This window comes from Gambusia affinis, linkage group LG16 (assembly GCF_019740435.1).
Source record: "Gambusia affinis linkage group LG16, SWU_Gaff_1.0, whole genome shotgun sequence".
In the NCBI taxonomy this organism is placed as follows: domain Eukaryota; kingdom Metazoa; phylum Chordata; class Actinopteri; order Cyprinodontiformes; family Poeciliidae; genus Gambusia; species Gambusia affinis.
This window is the reverse complement of record NC_057883.1, coordinates 5,181,703-5,202,066: the sequence shown is the minus strand read 5'-3', so window position 1 is coordinate 5,202,066 and position 20,364 is coordinate 5,181,703. Positions and strand designations below refer to the sequence as shown.

The following is a 20,364-nucleotide window of genomic DNA, read 5'->3' as shown; positions in this document are numbered from 1 at the left end:
AACATGACCCATTTGGTGGTGGCAGCATCATGCTGCGGTGGGATGCTTTTTTAATTTTTTTCCAACAGAGAGAGGGAAACCGCTTCGAGTTGCCTGGAACATGGAAAGAGCAAAAATAAAGGGCAAAATGCAGCAACAGGATTAGATTAAAGTCAAAGTTTTTATTTAATCGAGCTAAATACAAATGCATGCCGCACCTTTCAGATTTTTATTTGAAAAGTTTTAAACCAGATATTCTTGTGTTTTTTCCATCTGGTTCGTAATTATTACAAGCTAATATAATGAAGTTTGTGGTTGGCAAGTGACAAGGTGTGATAAAATGTCGCAAATACTTTTCTAAGGTATGTGTGTATAAATCAACACTTAAAGGAATTCATGCTTGATATTTAAAATGGTTCAAGCTATCAAATATATTTTTACACATTCATAACAGCTTTTCCCATTGTTTCTATCGATTTTTATTCATCTCATTTTAACTATTTTGAGGTAGTTTCCTGAAAACACTCGTAACCCAGGAGAAAAATATACTGGCATGTACTTAAGTGTGCTAAAATCTAATATATTTTAGAAATGATAGTAAAAAATAAATTTTATGAGTGCTATCTTGAAAATTTACTTCGTACTAAGAAAACTTTAGATCAATTCGAAATTCACCTTAATCAACTTTTCCGCAAATTCCGCGTCAGTGGGAGTGTGGAGGCGTGCGTTTTTAAGTTTTACGTCGTAAGAGGATTAAAGAAAAAAAAAAAGGGAAGGAGATTAATAAAACAAACATATAATAGACCAGCGAGCGTTGTAAAGAAACGCACCGGGACCGCCGAAACGCGCGCGTGTCCGCCTAACGAGGCGCAGGAGACGGCCACACTTTCTCCTGCGCTCGCGCTACCGAAGCTGGATCCTCTCCTCTCGCGCGTGTGGATTTTTTTTTTTTTTCTTTTTCTTGTCCCCCTACCTTTGTGTTGTGATCGCAGTCTGTTTTCTCACACCCACTCCGGCGCCCCTACCACACCCCGCCTCCTCCCCCCTCCTTCATCCCACCCTGTCCCCCCCCTCCCTCCCCCCACACCCTCTCCTCCACCACCGCCGCCACCCCCCCTCTCCTCCTTTTAGCATCTGAAAAGACCGCTGAGTGAGAATCGATGGCGCAGAGGCCCGCTTGACAGGACAATAAACCACAAAGAAGGGGTGAGGGTGTGTTTTTTTTCTTCCTCTCTCTTGGTTATTCTTTTAATAGCGGAATTTACTCCAGCGATCCGACGAGAAGCGAATCGCTCGGGGCTGACTGCGAGAGGAGATATTTAACACAAGGCATCTTTTGTTACCGCGATATGATTTACAGCAGGCGTCAGCTGCCGTGGACTCACACTGAGAAAATGTGTGCATCTTAAATAATAATAATAACAATAATAATGGTGATGATGAAGGGGAGGGAGATTGGAAGAAACGGCGGGCTCGGCGTCTTGCATCGTCTCGGACATAAATTTAACATGAATGCACATCACCTTACGTAACCTACATCAGCGGCTCCCGGGTCCTGGTTACGACCGGAGAATAGCGGGGCACTTGCCGCTGCAGGTTTCGGATGATGGGGTCGGTGCGCCAGGATTTCACTGCGCGATGCGGTACCTGGAGGGGTGTTAATGCGGCTGTCTGCTTGTAAACAAATGCGATCGGCGGAGTCGGAGAGGGAGAAGACTTTGAAATCGGGCGCAAGACAGTGAGTAATGTTAGATCAGGCAGGCGCTGTGCAGAGATGTTCCACATTGCTGCTCCTTTTTCTACCCTTCTCCCCCCACACACACACACAACCATGAGGAGAGGACAAGTCACATCCAAGGCGCAGGGGGAGCCGTCTATTTACAGCTGAGCCGCTCTGATCTGCCACAACAATAGCTTCTGTTTTCTTCTCCTCCCTCCTCCTTCACTCCCTCCCGATCAGCCTCGGGCGTAATCAATAATCAGAAATATGATGCTATTGTGGCTGTAGATTTGGAGCCAGAAAACTGATGAATCACGCATCGATCGTAATGTCTGCCTCTCTCCTGAGAGGAAGGTGTGTTGTTCGTGGTAACCCGGAGTGACCTGGCAGCATGCGGCGTGTGCTGTGTTGTCTGTGCCGTCCTCACATCCAGCCTCCCGCAGCGATGCCCCAGCAGAGAGAGGTCTCGGCTCCGTCCCGCCGCCGCCTCGGCCTGGTACCCGTCCGCCCCCAGGCGCCGAAGAGCGACCACAGCTTCCCATGAAGCCACCACCGGAACTCAGCTCGACCGCTCTGCATGGGGCCTCTCACATGTAAAGTATGTTTGGCGAATCCTTCTCCCACATGCAGATTTTGTTGTTGTTGGGATAATTAATTGTGCTTTCATCGCTTAATTCAAAACCTGTGATTTAGAAAAGGATCCAGCAATCAAAATATGTTTATTTCTCTGAAATAATTTACATTTTCTGGCTGATTTTCCTCCCGACAACCCCGTTGTTTGCCCTTTAAAACGTACAGTACATCGCAGTTGCAACAGTTAAGACTTTGTCCACATTTTGTCAGTTATACCAATATATATGTAGCTATATATATATGAGATTTAAAATTGTTAACCAACTGATTTTTGCCAGTGAAGTAATGCGCCAGTTCGGCGCTATGACGCGAAACCATCCTCCTCTACAAAAAGTCGAAGGAGGCGACGGTTCATGTTAGTTCAGTATTTGGATCACGAACTGAACGGCGTCCTTCGCTTTCTCCGCTGCCATTGCGAAAACTTCAAGCAGACTACGATTCTAAAACGGCGCGGAAAATTGACGTCACCGTTCTTCTGTTCGCTCATTGGCTCGGTACCGGAGAGAATTCAACCGAAGGGGTGAAAGCCCATACTTTGGCGTAAGCGACATTTTTTTTCTCTTTTCAAACGGAGTTGCACAGGAAGGCGAACCAATAAAATTATTTGCAGTTTTTCTTTTCTTTTTTTTTTAAACAATAAAAATTTGATTTCGATGTTTGTTGAAGGTTATAAATTACAGATAAAATGACACAGTAAGTGATAAACGTTTAAAGGAGCGGGTAAAAGTATTACTCCTCCTGTCTTCCCATGTATTACTAATAGTAGTAATAAGATAATATTGACGCAAAAATACTACAATAAGTACAAAATATACAGTAGAGACCAAAAGTTTGGACACACAGTTGTGTCCAAACATTTGGTCTCTACTGTATATCAAGACAATTTCTCCTATTAATGTTTACTGTTTCATTATACAGTGTTTTAAATCGTTTAATGTGTTAATGTAAAATCTTAAAAGTGTGAAGTTAGATCACACTTTTACTGTGATCTAAACAGGGAGTCAAACATTTATCGATCCACCTGCAAATAAAGCTGGAGGATTCAACGGAGAGCATTTGTAAACAGCAGCTTGCAACAATTTGTCAATCGGATTTATGTCCGGAGTTTGACTGGGCCGTTCTAACATGTGGACAAGCTCTGATCCAAACCATTCCATTGCTCTGGGTGTATGCTCTTAGTTGTTTTCTTGCTGGAAGGCAAGACGTTGCAGGAAATATCTAGTCTATTGCTCATCTGTGTTAGCTTTTCTTCCTGTGTTAGGCTCCATCTAGCTCCATCCATGTGCTTTGATTGTTCCTGGTGAGGAAAATGATTTATCTTAGCACAGAGAAAGCACCTGCTGGAGGCCTAAATTTATCAGATATTTCTGGAACAATGTGACGTGCTAGAAACTACAGGTTTTCCTGGGAAAACGTATCCCCACATTATGATGCTCCCAACTTAAAAGACTCATGAAAAGCTGTAAACTAGACTTTTTACAGGTCGCTGCTCCTCCATAAATGCCAAATCTGTCAATCGCACGACTTTTGTCAACTGTTCTTCCACCTGAATTGGATCTGCTCAACTGCAGTAAACTTTTCCAATACTTCCTCCCTGATGTCTCTGCTTTGGTCCTTGATCTTCCTCATGCTCCTTGTTTACGGAGCAGCTGGAGTATTCCATTTTAATGGACTTACTAACACATGGCAGACTTAACCTCAGAATTGAAATGGTCGCAGACGGAATAAAGAGGACTAAATACAAATGTATTCAGGTCTGGGTGTGGCTATAGTGAATGTGAATAAGAAAAAGGGGATAAATGACAGTTAAATCATAATTTTTTTCAAGGGCGGCAATTGCACTTGTAGGTTTGGATAATTTTTTTTCCTTTAAGAACAAAATAATTATAAAAAAAATGTTTTGTTATTTTCTCTGATTTTCTTTTTCTCCGTTTTTTTTTTTTTTTCATTTTAATGATGCTGATGATTCGGAACATTCATTTTTCACGAAAGACAAAACTCGACAGCGCAGGCGTCTTGTTTTGCCTCACTCTGAGACTTTGCCTCATGTGTTGCCATAAAAAAAGGAAGCAATTCCAAGCTGGGGATGTTCTATGCCTGCAGGAAATGGGTTTGTGACGTTAGCCACGTTCAATTTACAATTATACAAGAAACGGCGGGCGGGGCACTTTAAAGAGACAAGTGTGTAATCATCAGGTAATGTGGATGGGACAGCAGCATCAGTCTGGATCAAATGCATTTTAAACCGATATCAGAAGAACATCAGGGGAACTTTACAAGCAATATTGTAACAAAACGAAGTGCTGGTATTAATAATTCTTAATCTCTCTCTCAGCTGACATGGAGGATGAAGATGGGACTTGTCTACTTGATGTTTTGTGGTGAGTTTCTAGTTTGTTCTTACATCCTGTAGCTAGCTAGCTAGCTTGCTCTCTTTCATTCCTTCTTTGCCTTCCAAAACAAAGGTGGGGGGGGGAGCATGAATAGAACCACAACATTTCCAACAAATTATCCTGCAAAACACCAGAAAATGCGTTCAAAAAAAGAAGGGGCGACTTTCTGACTCCTGTACTTAACGTTTGCATGCAGATCCTGAATCAAAATGTTGATTCCAATGTGAAAAACGAGACAAACATGCTAAGAAGAGTTTCATGCTTGGGCCCGCTCTCTGAAACCGTATTAAAAAACAAATATCCACATAGATTTCATCTGCTTCGGTGCTTTTGTTCTCCTTCTCTTGTTGCAGTGACCCCCAAGCCCTGAATGACTTCCTTCATGGAACCAGTGAGGTAAGAAGTGATTTACAGAGACTCCAAAACTGCTCGAATCCTACAACCACAGCCTTCAAAGTCTTCTGGGATTTTGTGTGGAAGAGCCAGAGAAAGTGGATAGAAGACTCTCAAACGTTCTCTCAAAATTAAATCTCAAAAGTGCGGTGTGCACTGGTATTTAGCTGCAGCAATCATGCTGATGAAGAGTCAGATTTGGGAGGTGTTTGTGAGAGGGCAGATGGTTAACGTTAAGAAAGTAAAGCTGAATAATTTTTCCCCCAACAATCAAGGCAACCAAACCTGAAATAGACACGTTTTTGTCTCACCAGCTGCAGACTGAAGACCTGCTCATTAGCTCCTCCTCTGGGGAGCCCTCCCTCTTCACAGATGCCCCGGTGAGTGTCTGGATGCGCAGCCAGCAGCGACACAACAACCAGCATCAACCCCCAGGAGATAGATGGTTTTCTCTCCATTTCGTGACTGCCATTAAATGCTGACTAATCACACAATAACCCTCTCTCTGTCCATGTCTCTTCCTCCAGAGTCCCGTCTCTCTGCTGGGAGACAGCAGGGACTGCACGGACACGCCTCCACCTGGCTGTGTGGACCTGTCCTTCTTGGAGGAGGCTCTGCTGTCCTCTCCGGAGGGCGCAGAGGACCCGGAGGCCGTGCAGCCACCTGCCGACGCTGGATGTGAGGCGAAGGAGGAGGAGGAAGTGGGGGAGGCGGAGGTGGCTTGTGATATCCTCCAGCAGAGTCTGCAGGAGGCTGAAATCACAGAGCAGACCATGGCCCTGGAAGCAGGACTGGCGCAAGCAGGCGACGTTTTGTCCCTCTATACCCCAACTCCTCTCATCTCTCCACCCGCGGTGCCGTTCGTACCCAAGTCCGTCACGTTGCCCGTCGCCCCGACGTTGCCCAGAGACACCCAAGCCGCGGTGGAGCCTCCTCAACCCTCCCTGCTGGCAGTGGGACCGGGCTGCCCGTCGCTAAAACCGGCCGCCCCGGCTCAGCTGATGGGACTCCTGCCTGGGAACGTGTTTCCTGCGCCTTCTCCAGACAGCTCCTTCTCCCTGAGTCCCGCTCAAGGCTCCAGCATGATCATCCACAAGGCAGTGCCTGGTGTCGCTACTCGGCCCCTCATCAACCCGGCCCTCAGAGCCACAGCGGCGCCGGCGCCGGGCATCATCCTGCAGCGCGCCCCACTCCCCATCCAGCCCAAGCTGCCCATCAGCATCCAGCCCAGGCTGGTGCAAATCAGCCCCAAGCCCTCGGGGCAGAAAGCGACCTCTGGTCTCACGTTCGTCCCGGCGACCGCCTCGTCCAACATCTTACTGTCCCAAGCTCCCGGCCAAAAGACCGTAGCTCCACAGCCGCAGCCGGCGCAGCAGCTCTCCAAGCCGGTCAGCCTGCAGCTGGTCAACCAGGGCGGCTCATTCGTGCTCCAGCCTCAAGGACTCTTCCAAGGCCAGAACCAGTTTCTTCTTCCGGGCCAGTGTCCCGTCACAATCTCCCAGCCTGCCAGAGCAGTACAGCCTCTCCTTACCCCCAGTCATCAAGGCCCCTCCATTCACGGCGTGGCTGCCTCCACTGGGCAGCTTGTGGACGGCTCTCAGATCCTAACCGTACCCCAAAGACAGCTGAACTTCAGCCCAGTCTTCACCACTCCTACAGGGCAGCTAGCTCTCCGCCAGGCCACTGTGCTTTCAGGATCCCTGCAGCTGCAGCCGGCCCCCGCCACCGTCTTCCAGATGCCAGCACAGCTGGCTGGAGCTTACGCCGCAGGAGGGCAGGGGCAACAAGCCACCCTGGTCCACAGTCCTGCTCTTGGGAACCACATCACCCTGATCAACAGTTCAAGGGTGCTTCCCCAGGATCTCACTTCCATCTCGATTGTCAACGGCCCCTCGGTTGTTCAGGGACTGCCGTTCGCTGCTCAGGCTGCGGCTCCACAGGCGGGAGTGACAGAGGGGCAGCTGAGCCTTCAGCGGACCTCTGTGGTGCTGCTGCCTGAGAGGCCTGTTCAGGAGGAGAGGAGCGGCTCAGAGGAGGCTTTCCACCAGCTACAAAAGGTGTGAGCTCTTAGCACTCTGAAGATAAACATGACGACTATGCATAGTGTTTCACTACGGTTACCCAGGTGGGTTCCAATCCAATATTGATATTGGAAATCAGTCCGATGTCGGCTAAAAAAACGAGTGTCAGAATATATCAGCCAGCATCTAAAGCACACTGTTAGAAACACTCCACTCGAGCAATTAGTCCTTTCTGTGCACCAGTGTTTGTATTCCGCATGCAGACCCATTGGTTAACAATAAATGGCTCAGTTGTTATTGTTGACTTTTGTTCTCTGAGTAATATCACATGGTTAGACATTCTCTAACATTCCACACTGCAAAATAATGTGTGATTCATGGCGATATCATATTGGGTCAGAATCGATATCAACCAGTTCTCAAAGCTGCAATATCGGTATCGTATCGGAAGTGAAAAAGTTGCACCTGGACACCCCCAACATGGGATACTTTATTCTTCATTTCAACTGAAGAGAATTTGGTCCTAACTTTGGTGCGTCTTTCCCTGCAGCCCTTTGGACACGTGGTCCAGCACGTCTCGGTGCAGACCGGCTCTGCGGGGCTCCAGTCCTCTCCTCCTCCTCCTCCTCCTCTGCTCTTCCTCAGGTGGTTGCGGTCTTGCAGCCCCCGCCTGAGCCTCCTCATGTCCCTGAACCAGCTGTGGAGATGCCCAAGCTCCTGATGCCCTCAGCAGACCTCAGCCAAGTTGTGGAAGAGGTCGCCCACTCGATGAGTCAAAGCCAGGACTTTATGCAAAGCATGCCGCAGGTCAGTGCGTGAGACGTCTTCTGTAGATTTTGTTTCGTGGGGGGAGTCTGTGTGACACACCGGCACAAAGCAGCGCATGAAGTACATGAAGAAAAGGAAGCTCTTAAGAACAGGATTCGTTTTTTCCACAGTAAAATTCAAGCAGTTTCCAGTGCCACACTTTGGAGATAAGAACAGTACAAATGAATTAAAAAATACAGTTTCACATCACTCTTATATCACATTGTTGTTATATAACATGTATAACATGTAACATGTTGTATAACAAACAATTTTTACTGTCATTAATAATGTTTTGCAATGTTATTTCACATTCTGCAGCACGGGGTAAATTAAAATGCAGCAAAACGTCATGTTTTGAAATGTCTCTCTCTACCGACAGCATAGGAGAGAGACATTACGACAACACTGGAGTCCAAATGTTAAAACTTTGCAAGAAAGATTTTAGAAAAATTTGACATCTCAAGATTTTACTTGAGAATCTTAGAAGTTCTCCCAAAAACGTTTTGCAAAAGTTGGACATTTTTGACTTTTGAAACAACTTTTTACAGGCAATCTTCAACTTTTCAAACTTAGAAATTTTCTTGTTTTTTTTTCCCTGAGATTTATCTCAAAATCTCAGACACAATATAAAAAGATATTTAGAAAAATCTCTTAAAAATTTTCCCACTAAGTTTTCTGAAGTTTAGTAATTTTTAGCACTTGCATTTCAAAACCGTGCTATTTAAATATTAAGTGCTTTCAACGATTTCATAGAGAAATCAAGAAATGTTTAAAACTTTAAAACACTTGAATGAAATTCAAGGATTTCAAGTACCTGAACGAACCCTGTAAAACACTTGAAGTGTAACCATCCTGTGTTTTGTCAACACGTTTTATATTAAACGAGCTAAATGTCATTAAATTAGAAAAATGAAAATATGATATAAAACTGCAATGGTGTTGTGTAAATTAGAAGGATTAGCTTTGTTCAAAGTATTAGTGTCTTATATCACACGTTGGCTTAAATCCTGGTCTGGTTTTCTCAGCAGGAAGCGCTTAGTTCTCCCATCCCATCTGAATTATTGGTTGGAGCTCTGCCAGTGGTTCCGATTGAACCCCTCACCTCCCCGGCTGGCAGCGACGGAGAGAGTCCACCCCGGAGCGGAGCCGCGTCTGAACCGGACGCTCACGTGATCTCCGGCCGGCGCTGTGAAGTTTCCCCGCATCCCTCAGAACCGGAAGAGGCGACGATGATCTGCTCCCCGTCTCTTGTTCAGGACGCCGCGAGACCAGCTCCAGCGACGTTCTCCCCTCCGGTTGGGCCTCAGAAGTCGGCCTCCCAGGCCCACATGGAGGCTCCGGTCCAGTACCAAGTCTCGCAGAGCTTATTTGCGGAGACCCAGGCGAATGTCCAGAGTGTTTCCCAGCCTCCCGGACAGGTGCAGCCCTCCGTTCCGCAGCCCCCGTCTTCGAGCTGCACTCCCGCCCGCCGCAGCCCGTCCCCTCTGCATGTCAGCGTCCCGGTGCCTCAGCAGCAGACTGCGTCCGCTCTTCTCTCGAAGGAGGGAGACGACGCTGCTGTCCAACAGCACACACAAAACAGTGAGTTGCTTTTTCCATTTGAAAGAAAAAGAAAGAAAGAAAAAAAAAATGCATACTCAGACATAGAATCGTCAGGGCCGGCCCAAAACTTTTTGGGGTCCTGAGTAGATTTTCATTTGGGGTCCCCCAAACCAGAAGCTTTCCTAAGCTACTCTGTGTGAAGACTTACTATCATATTAGCATAATTTGTAATTAGCTTACATCATACCAGTGTTATTATGGCTGTTGATTTTAACTATACAGGAGTAGCAAGCTAAGTGCAAAAAATTGGATTTTGAAATGGAGAGTGGTACTTAAGTGTGCTGTATTATCCTAACTATTTGAAATTAACATCAGCTGAAAGGCACTGAATTTACAGTAAACAATTTTAACAGGATGGGTTTGTTTTTGCCCAGCCAACAGCTGAATTAAGGGATTAACCCATTATTATTTACCTAATTTATTTTAATTGTACGTTTTAAAATAATTGTGTTGTCGTTTTCTTGTTTTGTATTTATTGACAATATTTGTGTTGTTAAGTCATTACAACCTTGCTTGTGGAACCTTTGTTTTTAGCTAAATCACAAAAAAAAATAGCCTTTTGGCTACTTCTGCCGCATTTTCAAAAATGAATGTGAATTGGCCCTAATTGAAATTTTTTATTCTATATATATATATATATATATATATATATATTGGCTGGGTGCTCTTGGGGCTCCCCTGGTGGCGTGGAGGCCATAAGTATACATGTATCATACTTCTCCGCTGACTTCGTTCATCTTTGTCATCATGTCATTTACCAGAGCCCACAGCTGCCTTGGAGAGTAAGAGCTACACTCTCAATGTACACCCACCCTCTCCTGCAGATCGAGTTCAGGGGCCTCCCAACCAGTGTGGCCCCGTCCAGCACAGCGGCAAAAAGGTGCAACACTTAATATGACACACCATACAGCAAAGTCTCAATCCTTCCACATTCAATACACGCTTGAGTCCAAGTTGTCTTTTATTTTTTTTCCTTTACTGAAAACTTGTTTATCAGCTGGCAGGTAATCTGGAACTGCAGAGAGAGGAGAGGCTCACACCAGCAATGCGCAGACACAGGTAAGAATTTCCACAAAACGTCAGTTCAAAAGTGAACGCAGTTTTTCTTTGTTCACAAACCAGCTGCCAGATGAACCTTTTCGGAGTCATGCTGAGATCTCATCGTTTTCTCCAGATTCCAGCAGCAGCTCTGTTTGGACCACGAAGCTGTGCAGAGCCCGTTCACCCGGCCGGCGTTCGCCACTCTGAAAGACGCCGTTAGACGCCTGCTGCCGTACCACACCTGCGCCGGTCACCTACCCAATCAAGAGGACTTCAATTTAGGTTCACAAGCATTGATTTGTAAAGTCTGAAAAGACCAAGAAGTAACCATTTGTTGTTTCTTTAGTCACCATTTCGAGAGGTTTTCTCCTTTTTATTTTATTTATTGTTGCGTTCAGTGAAAATACTCAGCAGTCCACGTTCACCTGGAAATTACATATTTATTTTTCAACAGTGGATCAGGAGTTTGACTCTGTATCTGGTTTCCTGCTAAAACGCACCAAGGACATGGTCAACAAATACAGGCAGCTATTGGTTAAGGAAACCCAGGTGAGACGTAGCACAATAACGTTGCACGACCTCAGAACATCTAGTCCAGGGGTCACCAACCTTTTTCAGACTGGGAGCTACTTCACGGGCCCAGACATGAATTTTCTTGGCTCAGCCTTTATAACAATAATACATATATGATTATATTAATGTTATGGACTACTCTCAATAGTTATCAGTAATAATTTACCATGGCAGATATGGTTAATTACCATTATGTGATCAGAAGTTCTTAGTTCAGAGTTTAAGTTTGATTCCCTTTTGGAGATTTTCTGTGTGATTCTAAATTTTCCACAAGTCACTGAGAGTCTGGATTGTTGTACAGCTGCAGCTGAACAGCTGGACGCACTGTGAGATTTTCCTTTAAATAAAAAAAGTTATTGTATTTCTTTTTTATTATCCAACCCTCTTTACTATTTCTTTTGTGCCAAAACATCTTGTGTGTAGCGTATATCAGTGTGAGTCTGTGGGGGTCAAAGGGCAGCAAAAGCCTAAATCTTATTGGTCAGTTTGCTTTTTCTGTGAGCTAAAAATGATGAGTGGAGTTTGAATCTCTCGTAGGTCCAAGATCCCGCCTGAGCTTTTTACAGTACGCGGTTCTGGCGGGTTGCCGGTTTATTAGCTTTTTTTGTAGTTTCACAAACTTAAAAGCTGACGGGTCACCTGTTGGCTGACACCAGATGTCAAAAAAAAAAAGTCCGACAGATCGGAAGGTACAAAACTATCACTGCACCTGATCCGCAATAGAACACCTCTCCATCATGTGCACGTCGCACAAAAGCAGCACAAACTTAAACCACTAAATGGCGCACACTGTTTTTCTTCTTTTTTTCTTTTTTTTTTACACAAACTACAAAGACATGGAAGCGAAGCCGACCCAGTAGATCCACGGAAAGAGGAGGATGTTGATTCCCAGGTTCAGGTGGAGTCAGACGTCCAAAGGAGGAGAAGGTGAAGCAACAATGTTTGCTTAATTGGGGAACGTTTCGACTAGATTAAATTGTTTAACCCACAGTCTTAGCGCGACGCTCAGGAAGAGCGGCAGATGTCAGCTAACGCCTCTCCAGTTTGGGAAACGTCAAAGAAGCTCATAAACAGGCGACCCGCCAGAACCGACACGGTAAAAAGCTCCACCAGGATCCAAACCGGTCTTAGAACTACAGGAGGTTCAAACTCTGTTAATTCATTTTTAGCTTACAGAAAAAGCTCCAAGCGAACAAATAAGCAAAAGCAAACTGACCAATAAAATTTAAGCTTTGGCGTGACCTTTGACCCCCACAGCCTCAGACATGCTGCGTATGAGATGTTTTGCCACATAAGATCTTTTTTTCCCTCCACAATTTTGTTAATTGTAAAGAGGGTTCGATAATAAAAATATCATAAATTATTCTTTTCTTTTTTCACTTCAAGGAAAATCTTAAGGTAGGCAGAGCTGGAGCAGCCGTACAGCTGCAGGCGCTGCTGCCCTTCGATAAAATCCTGCAGGCGTCTGCACAGTTCTGAACTTTAACCATAGAAAAGAGTTTTAGGCATAAAGTAATTTATTTTAAAAAACTTTTTATAATTTGTTTTTAAAAATTCTAAATATATACAAATGTTATTACTTCAATGTAAAAACATTCAATTAAATTATTTCGTTGGCAGTGCTCCCTAATGACAATGGCTATTTTTAGAACTTGCTCCGCGGGTAACCGGGGCCCCGCGGGCTCCGCATTGGTGACCCCTGATCTAGAGCCTTTATTTGTGCTCACAAGACGCTGTGACTCAAGTAAAAGGGGGTTCTGCGAAGTTCACCACACTATGCAGATTTTCATTTGTAAACACTTTCCCCTCCCGCTCCCGTACCTCCGCGATTGATGACATGCGAACTGTGGTTTCCACAGCAGGAGAGTCCGTCGGCAGAGATGGTGATGCTGGAGCGTCTCTTCCTCCAGGCCGAGAGATGCACGTTGGCGGAGGAGAGACGGCGGGCTCGCAAAGATCCAGGTCAGGGTTTCCACAAGTGGTCCGCTGGTGAGAGGCTACTAATAATGCAAGGGATGTTCTTAATGAGCAAAAAAGATACAGTATCCAGCTAGTATGAGAACATTGAAAATTCCTAGACAATCAGAGTGGCACCTCAGGGCACTGCACTTGACCTCCATGTTTGCTCCAGTCGAGCTCCCAGGTGTGAATGAGTAATTAAGACGTGTCAATGGGAAGGCTGAGGAGGGCTGCATGATGACAGAAAATTACACATGAGAGTGTAATTTCTCCTTAACATGAAGTTAAGGAGAAATTAAGTGTTTTTATGGTAATTAAGAAGCAGAAAGCGTGAAGGGAACTCTTGGAAGCTGTTAAATATCAGGCCTGGCTGATGCTAGGCTCTGAAGTTATTGTTGATCTAAACCTAAAATCTCATGTAGAATTGGATCTATTGGACAACTTTCCCACGTGTTGCATCCTATTCATCACAGCAGAGTTATGAATGAAGTTCAAGAGTTCAGCAAGACTCAGGCATTAGACGAGATGCAGGTGACACTCTAGACAGGTTGCCAGTCCGTCACAGGGCAGGAAGAACAAGCACACACACGCGTATCTAAAGGCAATTTAGCAGGGCCGTGCTGAGACCTTTGGAGGGGCGGGGGCTCAAAATTAAAAAAGGGCACATTGAAGAAGATCTTAAAACTCCGTACAACAACACAGCAACAACCCATATTGATCAATAATCTAATTGGATCCAACTCTATCACTGCCATCATGTGGGACAATGCAAAGCAAATCTAGTCTATATTTTCCCCAACAATATAAAGTTTCTGTTTCTGCTGCTGACAGTCCTGGAGATCTGAGTTGATCTGAGACTGAAGCTGTTAAACAGACCAGAGGAGAGAAGGTCAAAGGTTATGAAGTTATGAAATAAGAACATTTGCTGCCATTTTACTAATTAAGCCCTAATAATATCTATTTAACCTCTGGAATAACTTGGCTACTGACTGATTTATAGATCAAAAAGCCCTAAGGGGTTTTAACTCTATGTAATGTTTTGATGTTAAACCTCTAGATCTAGAATTATAAGACTGAGATAGCAAGGCATAGAAAACTCATTAGCTGCTGGTAGGGGCCATTCAGGGGCCTCCAGACATTCAGGGGCCCCTAGAAATGGTTTAATTGTACCACAGACCATAAATTAATTTATAGAGAATGACAATGTTGTTAAATTTTATTTAATGCATTCAGCTGAGAAAATAAAATTACATTTAGGATTTAATTAGGAAGTTTACTTTGTAAAAGTTTAAAGATTCATCTTGATAGTTTGATTGTTGTGTCACCATGGATACAATATGGTGTAATCTTTGTGTTTGAATTGGGTTTGTTCACAAATACTTCACAGCAAATAAACAATAATCAGTGATTGATTTTAAATAAACCTGGTCTCCCTCTCAGATTCACCTTATTGATATTTAAACATGTTAGTGATGCTGAGGCTCTTAGTAGGACGGGGGAATGAGAGGCTGGAGGCTTCTGTCTAAGGCCCTGTATTACCTTGGGCCGGTGTTATGCCGAGAAACACATGCCTGCCGAGAAAGCTATGCCCTCTCGCGGGAGCGCGCTTCTCTCTAAACGCTCGCATATTAATGAGAAAACGGACTGAAATATGACCAAAGACGAAACTTTTAAAAGATATTCGTAACATTATCACGTTTCCTAACCATGTAAGGCCTAAAACGGTGGGTTTTATTTCGCAAATAATTTGAAATAAATACGGTTTTTACACCTTTATTGAGACAAATGAGTCAAACGTTTTTCAGTCAGTGTGATGAAAATGTTCTCCACAGATGATTTGAAATTCCCAGATTTTTCTTCTAACACCATAATAGCTTAAAGCATTACAAAACAGAAGCACGTTGTGTACAACATTTTATATCATCCTTAACTGTCTAGTCTGTTAATGTAGAGGGGATGCATTTTAATTACTGAGCCTGCCAATATTTGCATCCCGTCTATTATCATGTTGATATGAAACGTATAACAGTAGCTCAGAGAACAAGTGACATTACGTAGAAAGGTGAAGTCTCTCTTAACTCTTCATTTCTTCAAATTAGCAGGGGGATGCATTTTTTGGCATAGTAAAAAATTAGCTTGCCAATATATGCAGGCCTTATATATTTTCCACAAATATATTTCTATTGATATAAAACTCATGCCAGCAGTTCATAGAACAAGTGTGATTATGTAGAAAAAGTAATTTCACTCTTAACTCTTTATTTCTCCATGTAAGCAGGGGATGCATTTTACGGCAAAACCTCATTAGCTTGCTGATATTTGTATGCCCTCTCTATTGTCCTCAAATTTTTTCCTTTTGATATAAAACTCATACCAGTAGTTAAAGGAACAAATGTGATTATGTAGAAAAAGCTATTTCAGTTGTAACTGTTTATTTCTTCAAGATTGAAGAGGATGCATTTTTTGGCAAAGCAAATTATAAGTTTGCTGATATTTGCATGCCCTACCCATTTTCCCCAAATATTATCCTATAGATATGAAACTCAACCAGTAGTTCAGAGGATAAGTGTAATTATGTATAAAACATCATATATTGGTGGTATATTATAAAACATGTACTTGTCTGTGAATCTCCCTGTGGAGGCTCATTAGCATGGTAATCCCTAGACTAACTAACTCTGCTACAATATTTAAGTGAACCGAAATTCATATTTTGCATACGCCTGACTAAAGATCACTCGTTGAAAGAAGTTGACTAACTGGTGACAAATTAAGCAGGCAACTCTGAAGAACGGATAGATCCAGCTAAATGTTAAGTGACTGACAGTGAGCAGAGGTGGAGGACTTAACTTCCCACTGCATGTTGTACAAACAATAAAAAACATTTGAATATTTACACTGAAAAATATTTCTCTCTCTTACTCTCTCACTCTACACATAGAACGACAGATGGTAGCATTGAATTTGCAAAATAAAAAAAAACGTTATTGGTTGCATTTGAATGCAGAAAGAATCTTGAACTTGGGTACAATAAAGGATGTTGAAGGTTTGGTCTTGAGAAAGAATCGGGAATCCACCGAGTCCATGACAAGATAGAGACTTTGCGCATGTGGTCTTAAGACTGCTCTTGTGACCAAAGCCAATGTTGAGTTCTACAACACCACCATCTGCCAAAGTACCCAAAACTAACTGATCACATTGTTCAATCACTCCCTTTTTCTTCCTTCCAGAAACGTTTATGACATCTTTGGTGACGTCATCGTCTTCCCCTCACAGTGCCCAGTCCTCTGGCTTCTCTCATCCACACTCTTCTAGCAGCCCCTCTTCCCCGCCAGCTTGGGCACGACTGACCGAAAGACCCCCAGGACTGAAGACATACCGGTCCAGCTCACGCGGAGCTCTAAGACTCACTATCAAGCAGGAGTCGGGCTCTCGCAAAGTGATCCACAACTCAGCCTGCGATCTGGGACTCAAGAGGGACCACACAGGGCAGCTGACAAACGGCGGCGGAGGTGTCAATGAACGTCAACCCCAGGCAACCAACGGAGCTCCTCGGCGCTCCCAGTACGGAGACGAAATATCCGTCGGCACTCATGGCTGTAACGCCGCACAACAGGTCCCACAGACGGTGCCAGACTCCGAAGCAAAGCCTCCGCTTCCGATGACGGAACCGGAGGACGTTTGCTTCGAGATTCCCACCAGAGACATCGGCGCTCCAAAGCTGAAATGCTACAAGGTGGATGTGTCCCCTCAGCCGGAGCAGCGCTTCAGCCCCGCGTCCCTGCCTTTCCAAGAGGACAACATCCTCAGCGAACATCTACAGAGTGCCATAGACAGCATACTGGAGCTCCAGCGCCTGCAGGGCCCCTCGGTGGCCCCGGGCAGGGCGGCGCCAGGCCCTTCACTGGACCAGCCTGTCACCAGCATCCTGGGGGGACACCTGTGAGGTAACCCTACAGGGGTCAGTACAAAAATGTTGATGGCGATGTTGCTTGAACTGATTGTGTGAAGGAAGAAAACAAAGAATAGGCACTATAAAGAAATGCATACCAGACAACAGCACTATCTATAGCCGGATAGATGTTAGATACTTCATTTTGATGTATGTTTGTGGAAAAAAAAGTCTATTTGAATAGGAACTATATTGTTTCAGTGGTAGTTAAGTCCTTCAGAGGTTTACGACACTGGTGTAACCTTCATCAGCATATAGTATATAAGTAATAGTGAGGATAATAAAACATGGAGTAGACTGAGATTATTCAATAGTTTTTTATAAGATTTCTTTGAAAATTGTGAAGCTTTTTTTTCCTTTTTCTTTCTTTCTTCTTCTTTTGCATAGTGCCAATCTTCCAGGGTATTTATTTTGATACTTTGTGCCAATTGTGTTTTGCATTGAGAAATGCAGTGAATGCGTGAGGTGTGTGTGCGTTCTCGTTTGAATTAGTTCGCGTGGATTCGGAAGCGTGCGTGTGTGTGTGTGTAAAACCATCGTTTCATGCGTCGAGATGGAACACACACACAGACACACACACACACACAAAATAAATAAATTAATAAAAATCCCGCATGCGCCGTCACCCTGGCTTAATGAATGAAACTCCAAAGATTTTGTGACTTGTTACATCCTGAATACACCAGCAAACGTCCACGTCGTGTCTCTTCCCGCAAGCTGGAGTCTGTCCTCGTTAAAATAGGAAAAAAACAAAACAAAAAGAGCAAAAAGAACCCGGTGGGGCATGAAACACATTAGCCAGTCGTGTTTTGTTGCTATTGTTAGAAAGTTTGGGCCATTACTGGAGTCGAACTGTGAAATACTGCTAATTTTGCATCTGCATTCGGAGGCTAGAAGAGTTTCCCCTACTGTATGTATGAACATGCAAGCAATAATAAGTTAGGGTTGTTGGGAGCCGCGATGGTGCAGGAGGAGGAAAGAGCCTGTTTAATAACCGGGCCCAAGTAAAAATGCAGAAATGAGAGATGCTTTATCATCATAAAGGCCTTTGCTGTTTAGAAAATATTTCTAATATGTCTCAAGGGCTTAAGGTTGACTTATTGGCATCAATGACCATAAGAAATGTTCAGTTTTGGAAAGAAATGCACCAAAACTAAGAGGAAAATCTAGAATTCGAGCCTCTCCGCATCATCAGCCTTTGACCAAAAACACAACGAATCATCTGCTTCACTTAAAAGTTTATTTAAGCTATTTTTTTTATTTTTTATTTTTTGCAGTTTCTTATGTTATTGTGACAATCTAATCGGCCCTTATGAAAATGTGAATTCTGTTGCATCCGATCTTCTCAAACTCATCAAAAAATATGTGTGAAAAACGTTCGCTGTAGGTTAATCTTTAGCTTGAAGGTCAACAATTGAACTGTAAAAACAGGAGCGCGTCTGTCTTACCTATAAAATGGGGCGAAAACACGCTTCAGAAATTTGGATGTTATGTATGGAGTCATTTTTGTGTCTTTATTTTGCAGTTAGGAAATATAAAAATATTCACATCATTAGAATGTACGTTTAAATATTTGGCTATTTGATTTACAGAGATTCCTAGCTATGACAATGTGTAAAAAGATGGCTCTATATGTTGTTTTTCCTTTTCCAATGATAATGAGATCTTGCATCCCAAATCTAAAAAATCTTTTTTGTCTAAATAAGAAGCACAACTTGCAGCTTTATGTTGATTTCCGTTCACTTTAAAAGTTGCAACAGAAATCTCATAATGACTGCATGTCATTAACTGAACAACTTATAGCTGCAATGATGTATTAATCTTACCAGCATCCGGAACAATTATTGCTCTTTTGTATGAAGTTAAAGCAATTGAAATGTGAAATGTTACTCAAGTGTATCCTCTTCCCCATTTGTATTTTTAGATGTATTATTTGTGTCCCGTTTTGGTTTGCAATTTGTTTGCGATATAACTACACAAAACTAACTCCATACAATTAGGGGTTAAGACGACTTGACTGAAAATTGGAATTAATAGTGTGGCCAGTATAACATTCCTCGTGTGAAACGTAATCACAAGTAAGACAGGGTGTGTTTCTCAAGCTGTTGTAACATCTTGGTATTAGAAAAAAAGGTGACAACATCCGGAAATTTGGGGCTAAATTGCTTTTTACCATTGTTTTCTTGAATTGTATGAGTCTTTTTTGTGTGCGTGTTTAAATAGTCCTCTGTCACATTGAACAAAAAGTTTAAATATGCAGTAATTTAGTGCTGAAACTAAATGTACTAGTGTTGGTGGACACTTAGGAGAGTCACAAAACACGTCTGTATGCTAAAAACGAAGTTAGCGGCAGTCAGCTAGCTTGGTTGGTTGGAGAATTTGCAATCACTCACCTGCTGGCTTAAGCTTTAAATTCGTTCTCTAAAATTTACAGTGACTTGAAAACGTAATTATATCTCTTGAATATCTTTTAAAATTTCCAGGTTGTCAAGTTACAACCTGGAAATTTAATTGTATTTACTTGGTAGCTGAGGCGAACCACATTTTACAGCCTGTAGCCATGTTCGAATATCAAGCGACTGAAGTTCAACGTCCATGTCCCCTTACGGGTCCCTTTTCAGGACAAAATTAATCTAAAAAAACCAAAACAGAATTACAGATGTTCTGGATCTTATAGTGTCTCAACCTACATTGGTTTCAGCAAAAATGCAGTAAAGATGTCAATGTCTTTCACAACAGATTGCACTCTGTCACTGCTACACTTCTTTAAGGGGAATTCATTTTGCGTTTTTTTTTTTGTTTTGGGTAAAATATTTCCCAAAGTTCTCCGTTATAATTCAAGGCCTCTCCACCATTGACGGAATCCCCTTTGAGGAAGCAGCCTCATGTGCCATTGTTCTCGTCGCAGTGTCAAACGCTGCCCTTTAGATGTGTTGTCCGTCTGGGTCATCGGATAAAAGGATTCTGCATGTTGAGCCATTTTATTTATTTGTAAATGTGCTTTATTCAGCATTTCTGACTGAACTGTGAAACCAGGGGAGCTCATAACTTTACACATAACTTCAGATAAGAAAAAGAAAAGAAAAAAAAAAACATTCGACTAGCAGATTGTTCTGATGCCAAAATCAAGAGGCCTTAATTCAGCAGAACTAGATTGTAAAAATAAAAGAAATGTTGATGAAAAAAAAAAGGTTCAACTAAAGACTCCTTTGACCTGAAACGAGTCGTTCATATAAGAAATGTTAAAACCACTTTTGTACTCATTTTTACAAACTATTTATTAAACTG

At 43.2% G+C, this 20,364-nt stretch overlaps 1 protein-coding gene across 1 annotated transcript; it reads left to right on the top strand.

Moving 5' to 3' along the window:
• The first annotated feature begins 1,245 nt into the window (after nt 1–1,245).
• On the top strand, nt 1,246–20,323 carry si:ch211-168d23.3 (BRD4-interacting chromatin-remodeling complex-associated protein). The gene is given in 14 exon segments (XM_044142763.1): nt 1,246–2,297; nt 4,668–4,713; nt 5,079–5,121; nt 5,433–5,498; nt 5,646–7,175; nt 7,690–7,770; nt 7,773–7,946; nt 8,975–9,530; nt 10,313–10,431; nt 10,549–10,610; nt 10,726–10,874; nt 11,047–11,141; nt 13,025–13,127; nt 16,355–20,323. Coding segments are annotated over 13 exon segments (3,735 nt in total). The 5' UTR covers nt 1,246–2,297; nt 4,668–4,672; the 3' UTR covers nt 17,071–20,323.
• The last annotated feature ends 41 nt before the right edge of the window (nt 20,324–20,364 follow it).